The sequence below is a fragment of the Lepisosteus oculatus genome, chromosome 17, assembly GCF_040954835.1.
Source record: "Lepisosteus oculatus isolate fLepOcu1 chromosome 17, fLepOcu1.hap2, whole genome shotgun sequence".
NCBI classification, from domain to species: domain Eukaryota; kingdom Metazoa; phylum Chordata; class Actinopteri; order Semionotiformes; family Lepisosteidae; genus Lepisosteus; species Lepisosteus oculatus.
The window spans coordinates 12,977,497-13,002,590 of NC_090712.1; the positions used below are offsets into that span (position 1 = coordinate 12,977,497).

General features: G+C 37.8%; 1 protein-coding gene across 2 annotated transcripts; it reads left to right on the plus strand.

The window, feature by feature from the left end:
- Positions 1-1,112: 1,112 nt before the first annotated feature.
- kcnk12 (potassium channel, subfamily K, member 12) lies at positions 1,113-24,593 on the plus strand. Of its 2 annotated transcripts, XM_015362698.2 has the most exons (3): positions 1,113-2,679; positions 22,687-23,115; positions 23,208-24,593. In XM_015362698.2, the coding sequence occupies exons 1-3, from the start codon at positions 2,337-2,339 to the stop codon at positions 23,642-23,644; spliced, it is 1,209 nt and encodes a 402-aa protein (XP_015218184.2). In that variant the 5' UTR covers positions 1,113-2,336; the 3' UTR covers positions 23,645-24,593. The 2 variants fall into 2 exon arrangements, with proteins under 2 accessions (XP_015218184.2, XP_006638693.1); XM_006638630.3 differs by having other exon boundaries at positions 22,687-24,593.
- The last annotated feature ends 501 nt before the right edge of the window (positions 24,594-25,094 follow it).

Consider the following 25,094-nt stretch of genomic DNA (forward strand, 5'->3'; position numbering starts at 1 on the left):
GGAAGGCTGTTGTAAAGCTTACACTATACTACAATCACTTGCTGGCTTGTCGAGAGATAGAGCACAAACTTTACTTTGTGAGTGCACATTTGCAGTGTGCTTGTGATTTAATAGATTATCTTAGTACATCACATCCTAAAATTGGAAAGCAAATGTTTTTCGATGGTAGCCCTCACATTTTTAGGCAGTCCGTGAGTCTGTATTAATTAGGACTGAAACGTTCCTAAGGTCGTGAAAAGATTGTGTCATTAATTTGAAAGGGCGAATGCTGGATATTGATTTATTTGAAGAGGATTTTCTGTTATAGGTATCAGCGTTTTTATATCCTACAGAATACCCTGGACAAAATTGCTTGTCAAGCTTGTTTTTAATCCCTTCATTCTTGACTTTGGATATATAACTTTGAATGAGAAAACATGTGTAATTATTAAGGTATACGTTAATAATGGACATATATATATATTTAGACGTTATAGAAAGGATTAATCTAATGCGGGTTTTTTCAAGTGCAAAATATTATCAGTCTTACTGTAGGCATTGGTGCTGTTACTTGCTTTCTTACAGCAGTGCTTGAAAATTCTGTGAGCTGACTGTGCGTAAATCAGTCTGTACGATATTCTGCATTGCATTTCACTTGGCGCAGCTGGGAACGCGTGGTGGAAGAGCTCGCCGCTTTATTCGAAATTACTGCACTGCATTTTAAGTGAGGCTGGACTAGTGCTGACACGGGAAATTGCACAGAGCTGGGGCCGAGACGAGAAAGCTTCGAAATTAACCTTTTTGCGAGGCTACATTTCTTACTCATATACCGGACGCTCTCCTTCACTTGTGCACTTCCAAAATCCATAGATTTGTTTTTTTCCCCATTAATTATCTAAGTTTTATTAGTTTTACAGAAAAATGAGTATTAAATTAAAATATAGGCAAAAAAACTGAAAAGCAAAAAACGGCGCATAATGCTGCATGGATGCACTGTCGCTGGTGTCTTGTCGCTAGAGGTGTGATATTACTAGACGGGGTAGATGTTTAATTTAAGTAAGTGTTCAGTTTGTTAACATTTGGAAACGCCGTTGGAAGAACATATTGTCTCGAGGCGTTTTATGAAGCAAAACATAGAGTGATCATATTAAATTGTTCAAAATACAGTTGGGAGTTAAATACTGTCCTTTTTGTTTATTCGTTTATGAGAGTCAAGGTTTGGGATTTTTTCGATGTGTTCGAAGCATTAAGATAATTTGTGAACTTCAGCGATGGTTTAAATCCAGTTATCTAAGTAGTAAGGACTCGTGTCCCCACTACCTCCCTCTCCTGTTTCCATTTTCCAGGGGAGCTGAAATGCTGTCAGCACAAACCTTAGAGAAATCGTTATTCGCAAGGCCGGCTGAGCTAGATATTCAAGCCTTGATAGTGCAGTATTAAACTAGGAACTGTTTAAGAGTTGTAGACCTAGTAATAGCTGTAAAATTGACACGTTATGGATAGGCAAGTTAAGAAGTGAATAATTAGAGAAAGGCGCCTGGAGCAGCGAAATGAAACATGATTTTCTTTCTTTATACTCGACTGTGAATAATGATGGTGAGACAAGTTGAAACAAACCCGAGGAAAAGCGATGTGGTGCAGCAACCAAAGGGATGATACAGTACATCCTCTTCAAAGGCAGATGAAGCTGAAAAGCACATTGGATATTATGGGGAATGGACACCGTTACAGAAATAGCAACCAAAAAAGAGCGCAGCTGCGTAATAGTGGTATGGATCCAAACCGTAACGTTCGGTACAACGTCTAAGACAGGTTTCATTACTGTCTTAAACAGTCTCGTTCATTATGAATGGAGTTAATCTATGAAATAATAGTAGTATGTTGATAATTAAATATGCCAGGTAAGAGTGGAATTAGCGTTAATGAAGGATGACACTAGTTTATTTTTGTTCTGTGATTTAAAAGGCGGGGTGTGTGGCAAGTGTCACCGGGCATCGGTTTTCTTAACAGACTCAATTTGTTTGGTTAACACAAAAAGAAACACTGTTAGAACTCGCGGTGGCCCGCTGCCCGTGGCATACGCTAGGCAGTTTGGTGTACCAATGCCCGCTTGGACGTCAAATCCACAAGTGTGGCGAGTACATCTTTGAGCCGTGGGAATAATCAAATAAATGCATGCAGGGATGAAACTTGCTATGACCTATGTGCCTGACAGAAATAAATACGGTAAAACCGAATGGTCACAGAATACAAAGTGAGTTTGTAGTAGAGTCCCCCTTGAGCGTCAACTAAGCGAATGCCGCTTCCTCCAATGCGGAGCTGGTCGCTGTCCGTAGCGCTGGTGGTGCTGAATTTGGATGATGCCTAGCCAGCGAATGCAAGGCTGCCGCTCCCTGCTACACATCAATGAAGACAATGGTCGGTTTCTCCTACTAGCGCTCCTGATTTCCCTGTATTTGTTGTGTGGCGCCGCAGTTTTTTCTGCCATCGAAAGACCCTCTGAGCTGGAAGCCCAGAGCCTCTGGAACAGGACGTTTTTCAACTTCAGCGACACGTTCAACATCAGTCTACAGGATCTGAGCTCTTTTCTCCGGGATTATGAAGCAGCGATCGCCGCAGGGATCAGAGCGGATTCTTTAAGACCACGATGGGATTTCACCGGGGCATTCTACTTTGTTGGGACTGTGGTATCAACTATAGGTAAGAGATTCAGTTACGATAAATATTTTTCTTAAAACTGATGATACGTCGTCTGCCGATTTTACATTTTTATCGCTTATTATAGAGGTCACCTTTGCTCTACCTTTCAAAACAATGAAACCCCGTAAATACTATATAAAATATATAAAAGGGTTACATGTTCTGAATGGGAGTAATTTTAACACACTTCCTGGCAAACTAAAACTAAACAACAAAGCTAATTTATTGAATATTAATTTAACAACAGTCTTAAGTTCCTATAGCGCTCTTTTCTTTAATGTGTGCATTCACAGCAATTTTTAATACTGATCCTGGTGCAAAGTCGCTTAGATGTTGTGTTTTGACCCGAATTTTATTTTACTTCGAAGTACGTTAGTTCAGGATGGTACTTAATCAGTGGTTTTTACATTTTACATTGCTCTAGACAGTCTAAGTGTTGCCTATTGCGCCAGTACCCTACAGGCTAGATTCAAGTTTAAATATGTATAGTTCTAAAACACTTCAATGCAGTCTTTATTATTGCTGTTGTATAGAATAGAGTGTTTCTTAAAAATACCATGGGCACACAGATAATCCAATCAATATTCCACAAGACAGAGAAACCCACATGCATCTTCAATCATTGCTGAGAGCAGATTATCTTTTGTTTAAGGCAGTATTATTAGAGTTGCCTTAATGTTTTTTTTATTATGCTCTAAATTAGAGCAGGGCAACACTTACACGTGGTACATATAATGTTCTTTACTTAAAAGTTCTTAAAATATTCAAATCAATCATTTAATTCATTTAAAAGAAAAATGGTTTAAACTTTGCTGAATACTAGTGAAAACAGTTCTTGCATATCTGTTGTGTCAGTAGTTTCCTTGAGCCACTTCATATCATCTCTGTTCTTTAATGAAGCTAGTTTTCAACACATTTCACTGTACTATTTCAATATGAAAATTGTTTCCATTTATGTTATTAGAAATCGTATGTGTGCAGAGTAACTGAGGTACCTCCTGATGAAAAACAATAAATTAAACCACAAATGAAATGTTTATACAGGTGTATTAGTTTAGAGATTTGTTAGTAATCAATTTATTGTGTGAGCGAGAGTAAAATGCCCAATTCCAAATGACTTTAGACATTATTACTTACAATCTTTCATTCCAGAATATCCTATTATTCTTTAAATAAACTCTTTATTTTCCAATATATTCAATGACGTTGCTAATTCAAAACAGCAACAAAAACACCCTTCAGTTAAATTTATGCATTATGAGTTCAGCTTTATTGACAGTGTGTGAGGAAATCTTCTACCTGAGCTAATTATTAATGGCATAGATAACATGTAATGTATTTTATTTATAGCAAACAGAGCTACCGGTTTGCATAACCAGACCAGGGAGAATTTACACTGATAGAGACCTGAAACCCAGTTTTCAAACAAAAATCTTTGAGAAAGCCAGTAACAGTTATGTAAGTTAAAAGAATAGTGATTAAAGTGTCTTAAATTGTAAAGTTTGTTTAAATAGAATGTATTGTCTGTATCTGAATGGGAGTAAAGTATTTAATATGGCCCACATGTAGATATTTGCACACAAACACACTCTTAACTACAGATACTGTTAGTCACTGACGGGAGATCATCTGTGTTTATTACTTCATTTGTAAATATCGCACATATTCTTAGTGTATGTCCAATAGAACATTGTTGCACCATTTCTCTAATTCTGATGAGAGAGAATATTGTAAGCTATTTGTATGATCAAGTGAGGCACTCACAGTGCTTGGTAGTCTAACTTTGTTCTAGTTAAGCATGTGTTCTTGCTATAAACAAGATTTAGGACATATTTATATCATCCTTAAAATGACTTTTATTCCCAACATGCATGTGCATTTATTTCTCTCGTTGTTTAATTTGCTTGTGTAATGGCGTGGATGAAAAGAGTACAAAAAAAACAAAATCTCAGGATCTGAAAGAGAAGGAGAAATTGGATAGCAATCTGAACTTTTCTATGTGGAAATGTTAGGAGTGTGCTGCAGAATCCTGTAAAGTATTCTGCTTCTCTAATTTATTGTATACAGTACACATACTGCATTACGTGTAATTACTAGAGATAATCACAGCAAGACCTAATGGACAAATTTCATTGAACAACATTTCTGTGAAAAGTAGAGAAAATGTTTTGATGGGTTGAAAGTGAGATGCAGTGGCGGAGTGGTCAGCATTGCTACATCGCTGCACTGTGGCCCTGGGTTCAATTCCAGACCTAGGCTGCTGCCTGCATGGAGTTTTTGTATGTTCTTGTGGGCTTCTTCCGTGTTCTCTGGTCTCCTCCCACAGTCTAAAGTTACATCAAACCTTTAAACAAATACCGATAGGTCAGTTGGCTTCTGGGAAAATTGGCCCTGGTGTCAGTGTCCCTGTTTGAGTCCGTGCCCTGTGATGGGCAGGCGTCCCGTCCAGGGCGTATCCTGTCTTGTATCTGTCGCTTGCTGGGATCAGCTCAAAACAGTTCGAAAATAGATAGACGGATGGAAAGTTGGATAAGAACGGAATAAGAAAAACAATTCCACTATCTTTCATAAAATATATGGTTTCTTTTTCCTTAACCATCCTGGAATATATCTTTGTTACTAAACAATGGCTTTATCAGTGAAAGGAGTGTGCTCGCTTTATTTTGTTAGTTGTGTACAGAAATATGAACCCGGTAGCTGCATTGATCTTTTCCAGCACTTTTTGTTCTCTTTATATGTTACGTGGAGGCAGCAGATGCTGGCATAATGGCTCCTCATGACTTTACTTGGAATTTGAAAAGATGCACTTGGAGTATCAGTCTAATTTAGGGGATTTTATAATTGAATCCAGATTGTGGTTTTGTTGCTGCATCTGGGTAGCTGGCTAACCAATACAAACACAAAATTCAAACTCATTAATGACAATTTTCTTCTCAGTCTCAGCTGGAGTGAGTTGTGCCAATCAGCTTGTGCAGTAGGACTCCTGTCTTTAATTCTTGTGTTATGCAGTATATGAGTATCATCCACAGGGAATATTATGGTTTCTTGATCCAAGTAATAGATAATCTGGCATTCTGAAATTTGTTTCAGGCAAGTGGCAGATGGATTAAGGTTTTAATGCTGTGTCCTACAGCTCCAGGAATATCACCTGCAATAGGTCACAAAAGAGCAATGTCTCTCTTGTGGGCAGCATTTTCTCTGTGCACCCCATACTGATCTGTGGCTACACTGCATTCTAAACACTGCATCTCCTTTTCTTGTGTGTGTACATGATCAATACAAGAAACCTGAAAAACAGACAGGCTGGTGTATCAGTTAGCAAAGGCAAGGCTGACAGCATGCCTTCCACGCACCCAAAAGGCTGCTTTTAGATCCCTGACCTTCAGTGCTTTGTTTAAAAAACACTCAGTATGCATGAGAAGCTGGGAAGAAAAGGTGCAGTACTGAAGCATGCATGCCAAATTCTAATGTGTATTCATAGCTGTGTTGGGATTTTGGGATGTTCAGAATTGAGGTCTGTTGCTCTGACCAGTGGTAACTTCACAGATGTCCGTTTCCTTTAATCTCCTGCACTTTGCCCAGAATTGATACAATACCCCAGAAAGAAGAAAAAGCAAGGCTTATTGTCCTCCTATAACTGGCAAACTAAACCAATCTAAAAAATATCCTTGTCTTATCTTATGTGCCTGTTTTCTTAAGTCAGATTTTCTTTATTCCGTTTTTTACTTGTCTTTTCAGTGTGTCTGTTGTTCACTGTGTTTTTGTTGTAGCACAGCATGGTCCACATTTGAGTTCTGTGAGAGCGGTAGTTGCTCTGCTTATTAAAAAGCCCTGCTTTTGGTTACCCACGCATTGTCGTGACACTCTGGAGTAATCTCACTACTAAGTGAGATGTTTTTTCTCTACAATCCAGCTTGTGATGTGTTGCAAAAACCTTTGAGACAGAAAACCCTTTTTAAGACTTCCCCATCTTGCTATTTCTGTACTTCAGAATCACAGTTTTGATTGATGGGAATTTGAAAAATGTAATCTAAATCTATTAAAAAGTCTTTACAGAACTGATGTGCACTATATAAGAAGGTAATGCTTTATATCGAGTTTCTAGTACCCACTTCTCAGTAACGTTTGCTAGGACTTACTATATTTACTATAAAGTCTGCAAAATGTGTAAACTTAGAAATCAGGCTGAAAGTTTTGAGTATTCTGTAGTATGGGCTCAGCTACATAGGTTCAGTGTAGTATGAAGAATGTTTATGAGTACAAGGCTGTAGAGAATCTAATGCTAGAACCCTTTTGCTGCCTGTGTTTCTGTGTTGTTGATATTTTAAGCTATTCTTTCCTTGACATTCATTGATTAAATTAATTTTAACACTGTTGTGCAATCTGAAAAAGAAAATAACAGTGACATACAGTAGATGCAGTAAAATCTGTACTGAACTGGTAAATATGACAGAGGCACTCTGAGCTGTTTTTATAGAAACAAACGTTTTCTTCAAATTCAGTGTATTAAGTATTTAGTGTAACCTATCTTCTTTTTATAATAATAAGAACACTAGATTCATAATGACGAGCATGAACACACTGAAAACCGATATCCCTATTGGTAATGTGAGCTCTCCAATATCAGGAGAATTATCCTTTGAATAGCAGTTTAATCCCAATTAAAACAAGTGAGTAACCTGCATTTAAGCAAATACTAGCTAGTAATTAACTTACTATGAGCAGAGTTGCATGGACATATGTATGAAGTTCATATTGTAATATTGTAAATAGATTTCCTGGTTTAATCAGCTGAATTTATACCAGAACCTGCTTCCAGTATAATCAGAAATGTGTTAAACATTCACTCAGGATGAATGTTTTCCTGCATATTTAAAGAGTGTATAACTCCAATTTGAGGGATCTTTACACAGGAAGCAAAGTATTTGTGCTTTACTATACATTAAATCCAGTGGCCATGCATAGCCTGAGCTATTCAGTCTCCCAAAGTGAGGAGGTTAGGCAGTGTGAATAAAACACTTCTCTGCTCATTAAGCCTCTCACACCTCCTCCAGTACCGGCCTCTTCAGACCCCACACTCTAGTGTGGCTGTGATAATCACAGCTGTGTGAAAAGAGCTTTGTACATGCATTATGCAGTGTTCTCCACAGACAATCCCTGATTGTTCTCTTCCTGATGTTTTCTGAAAATGGGAATTTCTGTATATTAGCTTTCCTGGGCTTCCATAAAGCGCATCAAATACACTTTAATACCTATAGGTGAGGTTTTTCCATTTGTCTTTTACTTGCCTTGCATATGCTGAAAGGCCTTCTAAAAGCAGGGTCTGACACGTACCAATTGTTGCATTATGCATGTTTTGAATACAAAAGAAAATACAAATGCAGGTCATGCAAATCGTTCAGTCAAGAAAACAGCAAATTACTTCAGTTATTATGGAGTTTCGTTTAAGTAAGTCTCAGTTATAACAAAGACAAACTAATTTAAAGTCTGACAAAGGGAACCACGCCAGAGACAGGTGTAATTTTTTAATTTATTTATATATTTTTCTTCACCAACAAGAAATGGGTATAAGTGTAGCAACATATACTGTGCATACACAACACATTTTTGTTTGTGGTTGAAAGTGAGAAGTATTTGTGGTTTTTGAAGAGGATAGCTCTCCATATCCTCAACAAAGAAATCATTGATTGTCACAAAAACTTAATCCAAGAGCTTTTGTCATAGAGTGAAAAAAGAAAAACACTGTGTTTATTACAGTGAAAGGCATTTTTCCCAAGAATTGAAAACCCTTATTCTCTCAGAACCTATATGGAAATTCTCTTCTCTCCTGGGGTTGCAATTAAACTGTCTGTCTCCTGGTTTTTTAAGAGATTGGAGTTTAGCTGCCTTATTCAATTTGTTGTGGTGGGGGAATAATACAGGTCAGCAGAGTAGATGAAGAATTAAACACAACAAGAAAATGAAGGCAGCTGTGGTGAAACAATCTCAGCCATTAACCTCAACAGGCAGAAACTTACTAGGCATTCCTTTTTTCTCATTGTTCTCATTGTTCTTATCCTACCTCTGTAGCGTCTTTCTTCTTGTGTGACTCTTGATGGTCTTCTGCCTTTGTGACCAGGGGGCAATCTGGGAAAGACAGTCCTCAAAGTTCAGGGTCTTCAGATGACCATCGTCTGTGTCTCAAGAATATACAGTATACTTCATCGGTTGTTTTGTTTTCTGTTTGATTACTTTGGAAACTTGTATGAAGAACATAGAGTATGACTATGATGGAGAGGCCCAGTTCAACAGATTCGAGAAATATTCATTTTTTGCTTAGTGTAAGAACAGTTGCAAGCAAGCACGGGCATTACCAAAGCAAAGACAGTATATTATCTTCCCACAAATTCTCTTTGTCCATATTTTATAGGTAATATTTACTCTGGCAATTTTTCAAAGGCACTCGAGTTTTAGCAATGTGAAAATCATAGAGATAGCACTAAGCTTTGTTCTATGAGAAAAAAACAACTTTATCAGATATATAATTGGCAACTTATTTGCCAATAGGCAAAATAGTCCTTTTCAGTGTGGTGCTTTAGAAGTACTGTAGGTCCTATTTTCAAAGAAGATATTTTGGTAGATTCAGCACAATGAGTAATTTCCTTACTGACAGGCTTGATGATTCTTTAGATGCTGCAAAATCAAGAATTGAGTTATTAATTAAAAGAGCAAATGGAGGAAATGCCAGCTTTAACAAATGGCAGACACTTTCATTCACATCAAAGGATGAAGACTTTTTTTTTTCCTGTAGAATTGTATCTGCATTCACTGGAACTGTGAGTATTAGCTGAGCTGTCCATGAGTGCCCATGTGTCCTACCTTTAAAAGAACCAGGAATAAAGCAGGAAATGTCATGATTAAATGATTAAATCCTTTATAAGATCACTTATAATGACAAATTTGTTCTGTGTAAATGTTATCCTGATACAGAATAGTGAAACATTTTCACCTATATACAAATATAGATTTATATACTAATATAATTTGTATACTGTATTTACTGTTTATCCAACATAATTATATTCACAGTAACATATCCATGAAGGAAATTAAATGGAACATTTTTTCTAGAAAATAATGTGCAAAAGATAATTGGTATGTAGTCATTTGTCTGACTTCCACCTGAACATACCGAATATAGAGCATGTTCCTTTCATTTCTCTAGTTACATTCCACATCAAACGTTTGGAAGCAAAAACTATTTGGGGTTAGGCAGAGCAAGAGGAAAGTATTGTTAATTTTCTCCACAATATATTGAATTACTAGTATTTTTTCTAAAAGCCATTGAAGAAGAAGCTATTTAATATGTTGTAAGAGTGCTCAAAGTGCTGAAATATCACTATTACTATCACTCTGCATATGCATTATTATATATGGAGTCCCTGTATGTTATGGCATAGAAAAGTCAAAACAGTTTATTTGCTTTACAATAAAGCCATTTGTATTTAAAATTACGACATTAACGTGACTGATAAGTGCAGTATATTTACATTTTATGTGTAGATAATTCCATGCGTACATTTGATCATATTAGAACAAAAGCATAGTTTGTTTTCAACCCATTAATTTCAATTGCTTTTAAATATTGGAACACATTCACATAAAGTCAATTTTGGACTGTCAAAGTCAGTACTGTATTTGGTTACAGGCCCCTTTGAGGCAACATCTGCATAAAGTCTGTAATCTGAGCTCACCAAACTCTTTGTACAATTAATTGAGATGCTCTGCTACATCTAGTTTAAGTTCTTTCCTGTTTGGGGGTCTTCTGACTGGATTTTAATTTTGGGAGTCTAACTTTTTTCTCCTGATGAACTATTTGTTTGCATTGGCTGGGTTTTAGGCTATGGGCATGTTGCATAGTGAAATGCCAACCAATTAGTATGGATGTTTCCATCGATTTTCTTACTGCTTCATCCAGTAAGGGTCACAGGGAAGCCAGAGTCCATCCTGGCATCCAAGGCAGAGTACACCCTGGATGGAACTCCAGTCTATCGAGGGCCACACACAGACACAAATGCACACTCACTCATACCAGGTCCAGTTTTCCCAGAAACCAGTTCACCTACCAGCACGTCTTTGGACTGTGAGAGCAAACTGGAGAGACCGGAGGAAACCCACACAAGCATGGGGAGAACATACAAACTCCACGCAGATAGCACCTCAAGGATTGAACCCAGGGCCCCAGTGCTGTGGGGCAGCAATGCTAACTACTGCACCACCAAATATTTTCTTCTATATAAACAAACAAAATGTTTGTGTAAATTCTGCTGCTGCCATCATTGGTTGCATTAACAATAAAGCTGAGTGAGTCAGTGGCCAACACAATGCAGTGCTTGTGTCTCATTTCCTCCTAAGATTCTCAAGCCATTGTCTATGTGCAGCCATGGATGAGTTGGCTTTATATGATTTGTCTATAAATCTTTTTTTTGTAAGTGCTTTCATCTCTAAACAATTACGCTGATGCTACACTTTCACATACCTACAGACAGACCATAAATCTTGGGAGCAGAATATAGCTACATAACTTCAGATTTACACACCTAGAAGAGGGTTGGTTACTTCATCGAGGACAAATGATGTGCTCTGCCAAAACAGTAGCTCCCTAATTTGTTCTTCCCTTGCAAGATTAAATTAACACAAACATCCTACTTGACCATCAGGAATTTTTGAGCCATTTTCAACAGGTGTTCTCTGGGTCCAGAGTCAACTGTGTTGGAGTGTTTAGAATGTAGGTTACAAAAGATAATTTGGTACAGTTTGTGTGCTTAGAGGGACAACAATGAGAAATTCAATGAAAATGAATCATCCCCTGGAAATGTGTAAGGAGTCCAGCCATCTGGTCTCCACTCAGAATGGTGCTGTTATCTAGTACCTATATCCTACTGCAGCAGTGCAAAAACCTCAAAACCCCTTTATCTGTATTTCTTCCATATGGGTGTCTGGGAAGTCCCGTTCTAAGATAAGGCTCTCTAATTAATATAGACATTTTAAGACCTCCATCACAAAACGATATATTTCCGCTATTACAACATCATTTTCATTAGTCATGTGTACATTGAGGAATAGATCCAGTGAGAGAGCAATGGTTATTGCTTCTGTTTTTTCGCATGCAGTAGTTGATATAAAATCTCTGTCTTGCTGCGAAGGTTATTTCAAAGACTGGGAATGGGTGCCTGCACCAGCAATTTGTAATATAGATAGCTTTAATTTAATTGTCACTATTAGAATATTGCCAAGTGCTTTCATTTAAGCTGCTGGATCTAGCTCTATGTATTTTCCTTGCATACAAGATTATTATTAAAACTATCTGTGCTGTTCTAGAATCTTTAAAGGATTAGTTTCCATGGCACAACCACTTTTAATTAGCACTTTGGCAGATAACTTGGAGCCAAAATAATTTTTTACAGGCACAATTCTGCATTTCTAAGTGCAGACCTTCGCTCTCCCATGCTATGGTGCCACCGTGAATTATATTCCTTGCACGACAGGGCTATATGCAGCATAAGCACATTTCAGCTTCACTGCAATAATGTGCTTGAATAATCTGGAGTTATTGTTTAAGATGACAGAGCGCTTCTGGGAAACAATGCTAGTGTTTCCCTGTTAGATCAAATAGCTATGGAGTGACTGCATGTTAGACATTAAATTCTAAATTGTCTGCTGTAGTCCGGTTCGGTTCTAAAAATGTTTAGCTGTACAGGGAAGCCCTTTCATACTTAATACTTAATGCAGAACAGAAGGCAGATCTACACGGAATGCCAGTCCATCACAGGGTGTATACACTCCCACAGGGACTGTTTCAAATGCATATGAGTGTAGCACAGGGAGAACATGTAGATTCTACATTGTTGGCACCCTGGTCTGGAATTGAATCCAGGACTGGCAGCAGTAACCAAAACATGTCCACACCACCCTCTTGTTCAATTAAAACACATCTCAGTGATATTCACATTTAGGAAAACTGAAGCAACCTTTAGAAGACTTGATATAAAATGTACTCTTGATAAAACTGTCTTCCACCATTATATTCAATTGTTCTGAAAATATTCTATTACTTTGTGTCAGATTTAATTTCCATTTCTAAATCACATTTCACATGGAGGATCAGACACCCTTTTCACCTTCCCTCTTTTTAAGTTTATAAACAGTTGCTGGCTTGACGATGGCTCCATGTTGTTTTCCCACTTCTGCCCCACATCTATTCTAGTTAAACCACAAAGAAAATGCTTTGTTTGATTGGTTTCTAAATGCCTGTCTAGAGGCGTGGGATCTGCAATTAAACATATTTTGCTTGAAGGAAATTATAAAAACTCAAATCATGAAATCTTCCATTGTGTGTGGTTCTGCTGCTTCAGATGAGTGTGTACATTTCAAAGCCTGTGTGTCCTGACATTAAACAGAGCCAGGCGCCAAACCCTCCCTCCTGTAGAACAAATTGCTGCCCTCTGGACAGGCTTAGTCTGCAGGCAGCACATTCAAAAAAATGAATGCTGTTTTCAACATCTTTCTCTTAATTCACATCACATCACTTCCAATAATCGCATATCCATTTCAGGATCATAGTGGCCCAGAGCCAATCCTGACAAGCACCGGTCACAGGGACACCAGTCCATTGCAGGGCAGGCGCACAGACACACACTCTCACACCAGGGCCAATTCTACAGACGCCAACTAACCTACCAGCATGTGTGTGGATTGTGGGAGGAAACCCCCACATGGATATGGGGAGAACATACAAACTCCATGCAGATAGTGCTCGAGTTCCAGAATTGAATCCAGGAACCCGGAGCTGCGAGGCAGCAATGCTAACCACTGTACAAATTGTGCTGTCCTTTTTCTCTTAATTAGATCATATTAACATTGTTATATAAATGTCCCTGGGAACATTTCTTTGAGCTATCCTACCATGAATGATCAACAAGAATGCTAAGAATTCAAAGTATCATAAAAACTGGTGTATTATGGTTTTGGTTATGGTGAACTTTCTTTAGTGTAGTAATGTAATGTCTTTACTTTCTGTACTCATAAAGCCTTATGTTATTAAGTGTACAAGATTGTGAAACTTGTGAAACAGAGGATTAATAATAGAAAATGTTAAAGAAAGCCTGAGCAAGCTACATTAATATTTCATTTATATTTTTGCAATAGGAAACATTAATAGCATTGCTAGTGTATGTTACAGAAACATCTCCATCAGGATTTGAGACTTTTAGTGTAATTGATTCTGAGATTGTAGATACTGTATACTAGGGTTGCATGGAATATTGCACTCATATTTTCCCAATCGCACATAAGCAAGTGAGGAATGTTATTCATATAGCTGAAATTCGAATACCAATTCATAAAAGACAAAGCTTAACCCTAAAATTCTATCAAATAACTCACTTCCACTAACTGTAAAGATAGCTAATGTGGATTTTGATATACAGTAGAAGGTCTTGTTTAACTTATTTGAAATCTTCGAATAAATAAAAGGTCACTTGATCACAATTCAATGTCAAGCCATATTATTTGAAGCAGTAGGTAGTCAACTAGTTACCACACAAAAAGACAGCTAAAATCAGACAAACACTTGGCAAATGATAAGGCTGATAATTGCCAAGTTCTGCACAGGAGGTGGGAACATATACTACACATTTTGCATGGATGATCCTGAGCTGCAGGAAACTTTGTATGAAATACAGTAGATCTCGGTGTTTATGCAGATTGCTCTGTATTGGCACCAAGACGATGTGTGTAAGCAATAAGAAAACAAACTTTCCTTGGATATAGTGTATAAATCAAGTGACGTTAAGCTCATGCTGTACAATAACCGATGCGTACACGGGTTTCCCAGCTAGGTGAGAAATGCCCAAACTCTAGGTTTTTTTAACAAATGGCAGAATTAAATTTAATATCCACTTAGCTACTAAACAACCAAAAGAGCAAAATGCTCTTCATCTGGTTTGCACCATTTTCTATGCTCTGATGAAGTCTCTGGTCAATGGTGTGGAGATTTCATAAGCAGTTTAATATTCTTTTGTCTGTAAGGCATAAAACAGCAGACAAATGGTTAGTTAGGGATTCTTTTATTGCTTTTTAGTTTTTAGTTAAGGCTAGATTCTTGGCTCTCTTCTGTGAGCATTCTCATAATAAAATCCATTTACTGTGACTTTGACCCCAGCATCTGAATGCAGTGTTCTGCGCAGTGGTATATGATAGAGAAGAGCTCTCACTAGGATAGGCACCCGTAGTGATGGATTTATACAGACTACAAAAACTACTGCCAAAATCAGCGTGGTGGCTTTATCAAATGGCACTACACAGGCAGTCAAGCTGATGTCTGGATGTCAGTTTATCTGTGGGAGCTGTAGCAGAGGTGTGGATGAAAAGCATGGATCAACACAACAACACAACATTGCTCTTTAATTTTTCTGAATCTCCCTGTTGCGTTTATGTGGTTCGTAGCAATATTAAAAACAGAATCTTCTATGCCCAATAAGCTGGTAATTCTGTGTACAGAGAAAACTCCTACCATAGCACAATGGCCTTCCCATTATTATCCTTCATGGCACTATTTAATAAGGTTTATTTCTCTAGATACAGACTCATACAGGGTACTATAAATCATGTTTGAAAGGTACTAATTGCTGTTAGGTTTGATTTCTTTTGTGCAGTAAGGTAGCGGTAGCAGTAGCAGGGTTCTTGTTCAATTAATTGCTTTTCTCACATAATGAAAGTGCATGAGAAACACACGAAGATCTGAGGGGGGTGCTACTCAGACTTTTCTAAAAGGCTTTGTGGTGTTTCTTCTGGGCAAACAATTCTGCCTTTGCTTTGGAGGCAGAAGGAAGCCCCTCTGAAACCTACTGTGGCTAGAGCACCCACAGTGAGCGTCTCTGTGGCCCCAACCCTCAGAGGGTATGGGCTGTAATGGAGATTCTTCACACTGCGCAGAACAAGGTGTCAGTAATCTGTGATTTGGAAATGAAAGCTTTCAAACTGGAGAACAGTCATGGCCAGGTCTATATTATCTACTATTCAATGTGTCAATATTACATAACAGTTTGCTTCTATGTTGAGGAAACCATGTCTGGCTATAGACATTTTGTAACAGGACAAAGAGAGTTCAGGGGTTTATGGTGATGTCTCATCCCTGGGCTCTGAAGAGATGACATATAGTATCCCTAACATCAGAACAGTTCTTTTGGCATGGAGGGTTTGTCATTCAGTTGTTCTTTTGAATGTTACGTGTGCCACACAATACATAATCCAAATATGCCCACTGAGCGGGGATAATTTAATTAATACTTTTCACAGGTTTTGATATTTCAACTACAACTCACATTATGTTACTTAATTGACTGCTTCTGTTCTGTCAAACAAATGTGAAATTTCAAAATGTGGATACTGTATTTTATGTGCCTTTTAAACAACACTCTGTAAAGGTACATGCACATTTCTGTTCAATAAGGCTAATTTAAGATGTACACTAAAGATTTGTCATTTGTTTGCAACTTGGAAGTCAAGTCTGAAATCTTTTAAAGGCAAGTATGAAGTCTTTCAAAAATGTATTGCAGATTTTCCAAACATAGTGCACATAGGCCCACAACCTTGATACAGTATAGAGCAATAAGATCCCACAGTCCACTTTTGCTTATTGACCAGTTATTCTGTGTAGTTATTAGTGTTTGCTGCTCTTTGATGTTTCATTGGGAAATGGTATAGTTTAAGATAGGAGTGGCTGACAGTAATCCTTGATTTAAATGATTAGTAAGTGGTGTAAATGCTAAAGGCTGTTTTAGCAGAACAGTGGAACAAAGAGTAAAGAGAGTTGCCCTTCACTCTAGCCGAATCCTTGATAACTCTCTGTTCAACTGTGGCTAAGATACAATCTCACAGCTGTGTTGTGTAGAACCCGCCTTATCTTCTTGTGAATTATTCAGAGCCTTCCATATCAAATCAATTCAAAATTAAAAAAATATAGAAATCAGAATAGAAGTAGAGGGAAGTGCTGTGTATTTTGTGAGAATAAATCAATGATTGAGCAGAAGCATTGATTCTTTATACTGCTGACAGACATCTTCATGAGTGAATTAAGTGCTGTCAGAAAACTGATAGGATTGAACTCCACGTTTGATATATGGCTGGAATTTACTGACCAAAGCAACAGAAAAACAGAATGAATTAAAGACAAAAACACAGCTGCTAGTGTTTCAGATTGCATTACATGACTGGTAGTTGTGCATGGATCTGCAAGAATATTTACTAGACATAAGAACAATTTGATGACAAAGTATTTTCAATATTTGTGTTTTTTTTGTAAATGGACTAAATGAAAACAGGTACAGTAAATGATAATGTCACAAACATGATGTTAATTTTGAGGATGAAGAATTACATAGATATGTTGGGGATCTGATTTCATAATCGTGTATTGGTATTTTATGTTTTTTCCTATCAAATATTTCTGTAATTTCAAGTTCAGAAGGCAATATGATATGAATCGTTTACTTTTTTTAATGTTTAGTTTGACCACTTGGAGGTTAAAAGATCTCATTTGACAGCTACCTAAGTTGTACTTGCTAACATGGGCTATTGGGGTAAAAGTGAGTCCCTGACAGGCATGTAGTGTGAGGGAGAGAAATGACAGGCACTCCAGTCCAAGCCTCAGTTAAAAGATAAAAGTGAATGTCATTGGCAAGATGTAACTGATAGTGTTTCAGCTTCAAATAGTGACAATTACTGAAATCTCCTGGGAGACATTAAGAATGGAACAAATGAGTATTTGAAAATGATAGCTTTTGTTGTACTTTAATGCCTCTCAGTCTACATTCCTGTAGTTTTTAATTGTTTAATTTACTAATCAATAACAGCTGTTCCTTTTTAAAACTACCTTCATTCAAATCAAAACTGTCTGTCCATGTTTTTTCTTCCTGGTGATAAAACGGAACAATCCAGATGAAATGTTCCTTGGCAGTCATGCACACCATGAGGCAAAGAAGCAGAGACTCCAGGGTGCAGAGACCACAGTTACTTCTCCTCCCAGCATGTTTATAGTCACTGGTCCAGCAGATGGTCTAGCCAACCTCGGGACCCGTAATTTGCTACAGACCTCCGTGTGGCCAAATCAATTCTTATGAAGCCATTTGGTGACCATTAATTTTCTCTTAATCAGAGAAAACTGCTCTGGCTTGTTTTCATCAAATTATCACAAATTGGCTCAATTTCTGTTTCTCTTGGCAATAAAAAAACAAACACTAAATGTTTTATAATTAGGATTTATTATTATCATTTCACATCAAGTATGTTGCTTTTTAAAACTGTTGCCTTCTTTTTAAATGGATAGAACAAAGAGTCTAAGATATTCACAGCAGTTTCTGTCAGGGTTGAGGAGAGCCCTGGATGACTTCAGCTACAGGTCAGAATGAGCCATCTGCTGCAGACAGACAGGTACAGCCAAACCTTACCTCTCACTGTGAGCATTAAGACATTTCCTTTTTTTGTCCTTCTGCACTTGTACAGTAAGTCATATGTGATATTTAAAAAATCATCTTATGGAAAGTTCAAGTTATAAAATGTGAATAGTTGGACGCAGTGATACACTTTGTTCAAAACCACCTGCAGCTGGTCTGTTTAAAAGCATCCTGACAGAAGAGATACATTTAAAAAAGGTACATTAAAAGTGGTACATTTTTGTATCGACTAGGCTGAAAGCTACCAATCCTGTGATGTCACTGAAAGTGAAATTGTCTTTGGTGGCCTGTTAACTCTAAAGTTACCGTAAGTCAACTTTGGTCAAACAAAGCATACATCACTTTTTGAGATTTTGTGTATATTTTTAGTCCACCACTTTCTGATTGGACCTGAACTACCAATTAACTTCATTCTTCTATTCAAACATAAATATACATATTTAGAAGAAGAAACTAACATGGATGAAGTTATAATTTATTTTGTACATACAGTTATATATTCACATCTGTTTCCTGAAACCGAAAAGGATGAAGGTGATATTTCTACTCCACACTTTAATGAGATTGATGTTAAAGAAAGTGATTCTGTATAAAAGCACACTCTTTTTTTAATACAGATGCAAATCACTGGTGCATGAAGCAAATTAGCTGTTACTGACCTTCTTTTTATGTATAACTATTTCATATAGAAGTTAAACAATAATAATTAAACAAATTTGTGAAGGATGCATTCAGTCCCACATCTTTTAAACTAAAAAAACATCTGATTTAGTTTTAATCTTTAATTTTACTAACTACTTATCCCTCTTTCTAACTCATCTTTTTATAATGTAGGAAAACCAAATCAGTTTAAACATAGAAACAATGAAAATAAAACAATGAAAAAAGCAAAATAATTAGAGAGCAGGTTGAATTAACAGTATTGATGTGTTAAACAAGTAGATCAAAGAAAAATTAATAGTTAAATCTATATTTTGGTGCTTCCCTCTACTAATGTTCTAAATGGCTTTTTGTGTTTGTTCTTTTACCAGCTTGAAGTGGTAGATTATGTTAATTCCAAAAAATTGTAAAAAGGATACATATAAAGAAAAATATATGAATTCTTAAGCCTTGTGTCTACTTACTCTGAATTTTCATTTTTGTACTTTTGTCTATGTTTATGCCTAGTATGGAAAACATGGTTTTGGGGAGACTGACTAAGGCACTGACTAAGTGTTTGGATTTCTAATATCCCTGCTAAAAGCCACGCAATTATTATAATGTAGTTGACATGTACAGTATTCCACTTTAAAGCTTTTAGGTACACAGTCTACAATACCCTGTTAGTGATTAACAGCACAAGCAATGCAAAACAACATACACAATTAGAATTTAAAAGTAGCAATGAATCATAATGTGCAATACACAGGCATTTTTTTTCCTTCTTCAGTCATAGCATAGTCTTATGGCCACCTGATGACAAGTATTCAATACCATTACTTACAGTACTATTGAGTTTTCCGGTTTTATATTCATCTCCAGTGTCAGTATTGCAAAATGGTTTGTTCTGGGGTGCAGTTTTAATAGTGTAGAAATATGAGAGTTATATTTGAGTAACACCCCTATAAAGAGACAGCAGCACAACAAGCTGTGGTTCTTAGCCCTCATCCTGAGGGACTGCTGTGTCTGCTGGCTTTCCATTCCAACTGATCCCTTAATCACCCATGCAAATTGATGCATGTAATTGATCTGCTTGCTTGTTTAAACTTTTTTCTGCACCCATTTCATAGTGTGAAAAAAATACCTCGATGTACATTGTTTGCGGGAAGGGTCGGAATGACATTTACTCATCACTCTCAAATGCTGGTCTCCAGTGTCCTCGCTGACGTACCTGTGCTTGATCCCACAGGAGAATCAGAGTCAGTTAGATCTGCTGCTTCAGACATGGCCATCACTTCATAGTGATGTTAGTTAATCAGGAAGTCTGTGCCACAGATAGCGGTGAGGCTTCTTATTCTGATCTGCCTCCTGGACATGAAGACATGATGTAACATATTGGTGTAGAGTTATTTTCTTTCATGAGACTGTTTGCATCTTATTGCACACCTGCTGACTGAAGCAAGAAAGGCTTGAAGCACCTGTTTGGTACACCTTCACATCTTCTGTTGTATGACTTCTCTTCCCATGGCGGCCACTAATCAACTGTGAATATTTGCTCACTGGCGCACTTGGAGGAACACAAACTAGAACGGCCTAGTAGTTTTTAAAATGATCTGTGGATCGAGTAGTCAGAGATGAATGTGGCAGTATAACAATATCATGATTATTGATGATATCAAGTTTAAGATACAAAACTCAACCACTACTGAAACAATTCGATCTAACTCAGAAACCGCCCAGCGATCTATAGTATGATTAATCACTCTCTTAATATGTTCTTCTTTCCATGAAGTACTGCACCTGCAAAATCATCAACAGGATTGTCTATGAAGTGATGGACACTGAGCACCAATCACTTACTTTTTCAGTTGTACTGATAATTCTACGGTTATTACGGATGTTGAAAGTGCGTTTCACACCATGCCATAAGAAGAATGATGAGGAACTGGATGATTTATTGTACTTCACAACCACCCAAACGTATCTGCCTTGACTGTGAAATGAAATTACTTTTTATCAGGAAATCAACTGTGTTCAATTAGGCATAAGCCTACCTCATGGTAATGGCAATAATAAGTCCTACCAGTGGAACAGTGCTATTACCATTGTAATTAACTTTTTTTTATCATTACACATTGGCCTGTGAGATCCGTGTTAGCTGGAGGGACTAAAAAACAAGTTCACAGCTTTCTCTTCATTTAGGTAATCTTAGTCTTGCTTTATCAAATAGCAGTTGTTACATTCTGAAGTTAAAACTGGGAAAACATTATGAATTAAAAATACAGTACGGAAAGTAAAGTGAATTAATAATGATTTAATTTGCATTATACAAGATGCCAAGCTGTATACAAAAAGGTTTTCCTGTTCACCTGACGCATAGAAAACCTAACAAACTGTCCTGGCAGTGCTGTCTGTTACTTCACTAAATCAGCTCAACATTTATACCCAGCTTGCCTTTTTACCTGCAAACATCTGCCGATGAGTGGTTAGTAGCCTGATAATCGGCTAGTGGAAATTGAACTTGACAACAACACTGGTAGGTGCTTTTATTTTCAGAGGTCTGTCTCCATTGCTTCTCACTGTTTATCCCACTGAATGGGTCAATATAGGGGATCATAGGAGCAGTGTATGACACTGGGCAAATTAAATCAATTCTGCTAAATAGTACTCATCAAGTCAAACTCCCTGCACAAAACAGGGTGATAAGGTAGGCTTTTGGTTTCTCAATTTGATCAAGTTTTGCAGCTTCTTTATTTTTCTGTTGTCAGCTAGATGAACATTAAAATATAGGGAGATGAACTTAACAGCAGATAAGCAAAACTAACATATACTACCTTTAGACTTTTCTTCTTCTGATTAAGCCTTTACTAAAATGATGTTCTGTGGAATGCAATGCCTAATTCTAAAGAAGCTGAACTTTTCTTTGGATGTAATGGGGGGTTATACGGTTGAGCTGTGGTTTCTTGCCGATATATCATGTTGACCGGGTTCAGGCTGACAAAAAAAGCCTGTTTCCTTCCATAAATATTCCAGCAGGACTCTACAGCAATAACTACTGCCGCAGATCTGAAGAGATAAATTTATTACCATTCAGCAGCTAGGGCTTGTGGGAGAGAAATGAAGATGAAAAGCTCACACCCTGACATTAGTTCGCAAAGGCCAAGCTTATTACGAGAAGCAGGAGAGAAGCAATCAAATCAATGTTTAGTGTCTGGGATTCTGTGTACTTTGGCATCTTGCAGGGATTTATTTACTATCTTGTGGTCTAACCCCATAAATCCGTGTTTCACAAATGGGGAGATAGAAGCCCAGCTGTGGTGAATGTTTTCCCAAATATTATTTCTAGATCTGGAACAAAATTCCAAATATTTTGAAAGATCACTAGACAATATTTACTTTCATTTTGCTTATTGTGTGATGTTAACCTGTTCAGTTCAAGACAGGCGAATTTCCTTTGATGATGAAAAAGTTCCTGTTAGGAAAAGATAATGGGAAGTCCTGTCCAGGTCTGTAATTTCTTAATTTGCATCTGTAATTCTTAGTCCCAAGATAAATGACTAATTTCTCTCAAATCTGTCACTAAAATCTAACATACAGTACTAATCATTCAATATCTTTTAAAAGTTCTTATTTTTGTGCTTAAAGGGAAAGCAAATGCTTTCTAATTACACTAATGTTTATCTTCCTCTTTGCAGTTCTGTAGGGTTCATAGTTGTTTGGTTTATGGAAAACCATTGCCTCTGTTAGCAAACTCTTAAGTTATTATTTTTCACCTCCTAAGATTTTAAGTTAAGCAAACATAAATTTCCCCAAGATAAAACCAACATGTGTATCTTAATCATGATAATTTTGTACCTTCTCTTCCCAAACTTAGGATTTGGGATGACCACACCAGCAACAGTGGCCGGCAAGGTATTCCTGATCTTTTATGGACTGCTGGGCTGTGCTGGAACCATCCTTTTCTTTAACCTCTTCCTGGAGAGGATTATCACCCTGCTGGCTGTCATCATGAAAGCCTTCCACGAGCGCCAGCTGAGGAGGAGCGGCCTCCTGCCACCCACCATTCGCCGAGGCTCCGCCTTCTCGGATTCGGGAAGCCTGGCGGGCTGGAAGCCTTCCGTTTACTATGTCATGATGATCCTGGGTTTGTCAGCCATCATACTGTCTTGCTGCGCCTCTGCAATGTATACTCCAGTGGAGGGCTGGAATTACATTGACTCGCTCTACTATTGCTTTGTCACCTTCAGCACCATCGGCTTTGGGGATCTAGTGAGCAGCCAGAACGCTGCGTACGAGAACCAGGGTTTGTACCGCTTCGGGAATTTCGTCTTCATACTTATGGGGGTGTGTTGCATCTACTCCCTTTTCAACGTCATCTCCATCGTCATCAAGCAGGTGCTGAACTGGATGCTAAAGAAAATGGACTGCCTGTGCTGCCGCCGCTGTCACAAGACCAACGCCTTCCTGGGCCGCCGCAACGCCATCACGCCGGGCTCGCGGCTGCGCCGGGGACACCTCCCCTCGGAAACGGAGGGGACGTGCGACAGCGACACCGAGGGCCGCCGGCTGTCTGGGGAGATGATCTCCATGAGGGACCTCACAGCCTCCAACAAGGTCTCCCTGGCGATCATGCAGAAGCAGCTCTCGGAGACGGCCAATGGCTTCCCGCGGACCGTATGCGGCAGCTCGCGGCACAATGGCTTCTCCGGCGGGGTGGGCGCCCTGGCCATCATGAACAACCGGCTGGCGGAGACCAGCGACACCCGGTAGAGCCTACAGCCAGGGCAGCCCCTGCTCTCACTGCTTGCTGCTTAGGCAGTGTCCTCCGTTAATGTTATTATTTACTGTTTCTGTTTTCAGGACAAGAGCCAGGTTTGCTGTTGTTGTGATTTTTTTCAATCAAACCCACTCAAGCACATATGAGTTTTTGTTTTCTTAAATTTATGCACATTTTACAAGAAGTGCGAGATACCCATATCACGAGGACACACTACAACTCTCATCAGCTGGAAATAAACCTAGTCTTCAGTTAGAGAGCACAGTATTCCAATGCTTTGTCATTTTAATGCTGTACTGGAACACACTGCCATAAAATGAATATCATAATAAAATCACTTGCCAATATTGCTGCTTTAAGCTGAATTCTAAAAAGTTCATAGGAAGCTTATGTGATATGAAGCTGAAATTGAAATTATTTTTCAGAGAGAGAGATTACAGTAATGTTATTGGATCATGTTTAGTGGTCCCCACTTAAGATTTGACATTTAAAGGTACTTACTCAAATGTAGTGTAATGACAATGTAAATTCATATGCAACAGGTATAATAGCATTTGTATTAAAGATGTATGTAATTAGAGACAGCATGGAGTACAGAATGTGTATGAGACTTACAATAAATAATAAATGTTAATTGCATTGTAGTTACACCTTAAGTAGTCAATTACAATTAGGCACATTTTTTTTAGTAACACCTTTAACCGACTGCCAGTATCTATCACTGATATAATTTTTCATAATTTTAAGATCCCTGAAAAGTAACTGCTGTCAGTCATTAGGATATTCACTACTGGCTGCACTGCAGATTTTTGTTTTTAATTCCAATATTTCACACAATTATTTGTGCAGCTGTGTGATAAGACAATATACACCCATTGTCTTTTAACATACTGTAGCTATACACAAAGTGTAGAAAAATCCATTAAGCGCCCAATTGCTCCAAGTCCTGTGTTGTGATGAGTCAGAGCCTATTAATAAAGATCCAGTACCTGTATGCCCTATTACACAAGTAAAAATATATTTGTGTATTTGACACGGTACAACAATACTTTTTTTCACAGCCTTGTCACTTTCAGTCTCTGGGTTCAGTCTGACTTTAAAACCAAAAGAGAAAGGAGAGAACTCCACTGCTAAGTAGGGTGAGGATGTGGTCCACCAATAATTGATAGAAAACTAAGACTGCAAGGATTTTGAAATTACCATTAAACTGAAACAAATGAAAAATAAGTGCATCTGTTCTAAATTAATTGTTCCAAGTTGAATCTTATTGCTTAATGCAAATCAGGTGTTCAGTATTGCGTCCACCGATTAGAGTAAGTGGCCTCATGATCAGTGAAAGAATTGACACATTATGGTGATTCGTTATTAAGACAAGGCAAACACAGATTATAAGATATGGAAAACTAAAAAAAATGTACTCTTGGTCTCTGTAATAATGAATGATGGCAGATTAGGGACAACAGAAAGGTAATTTTGTTCTATTAGAACAGTAGAATTTCAGGCAC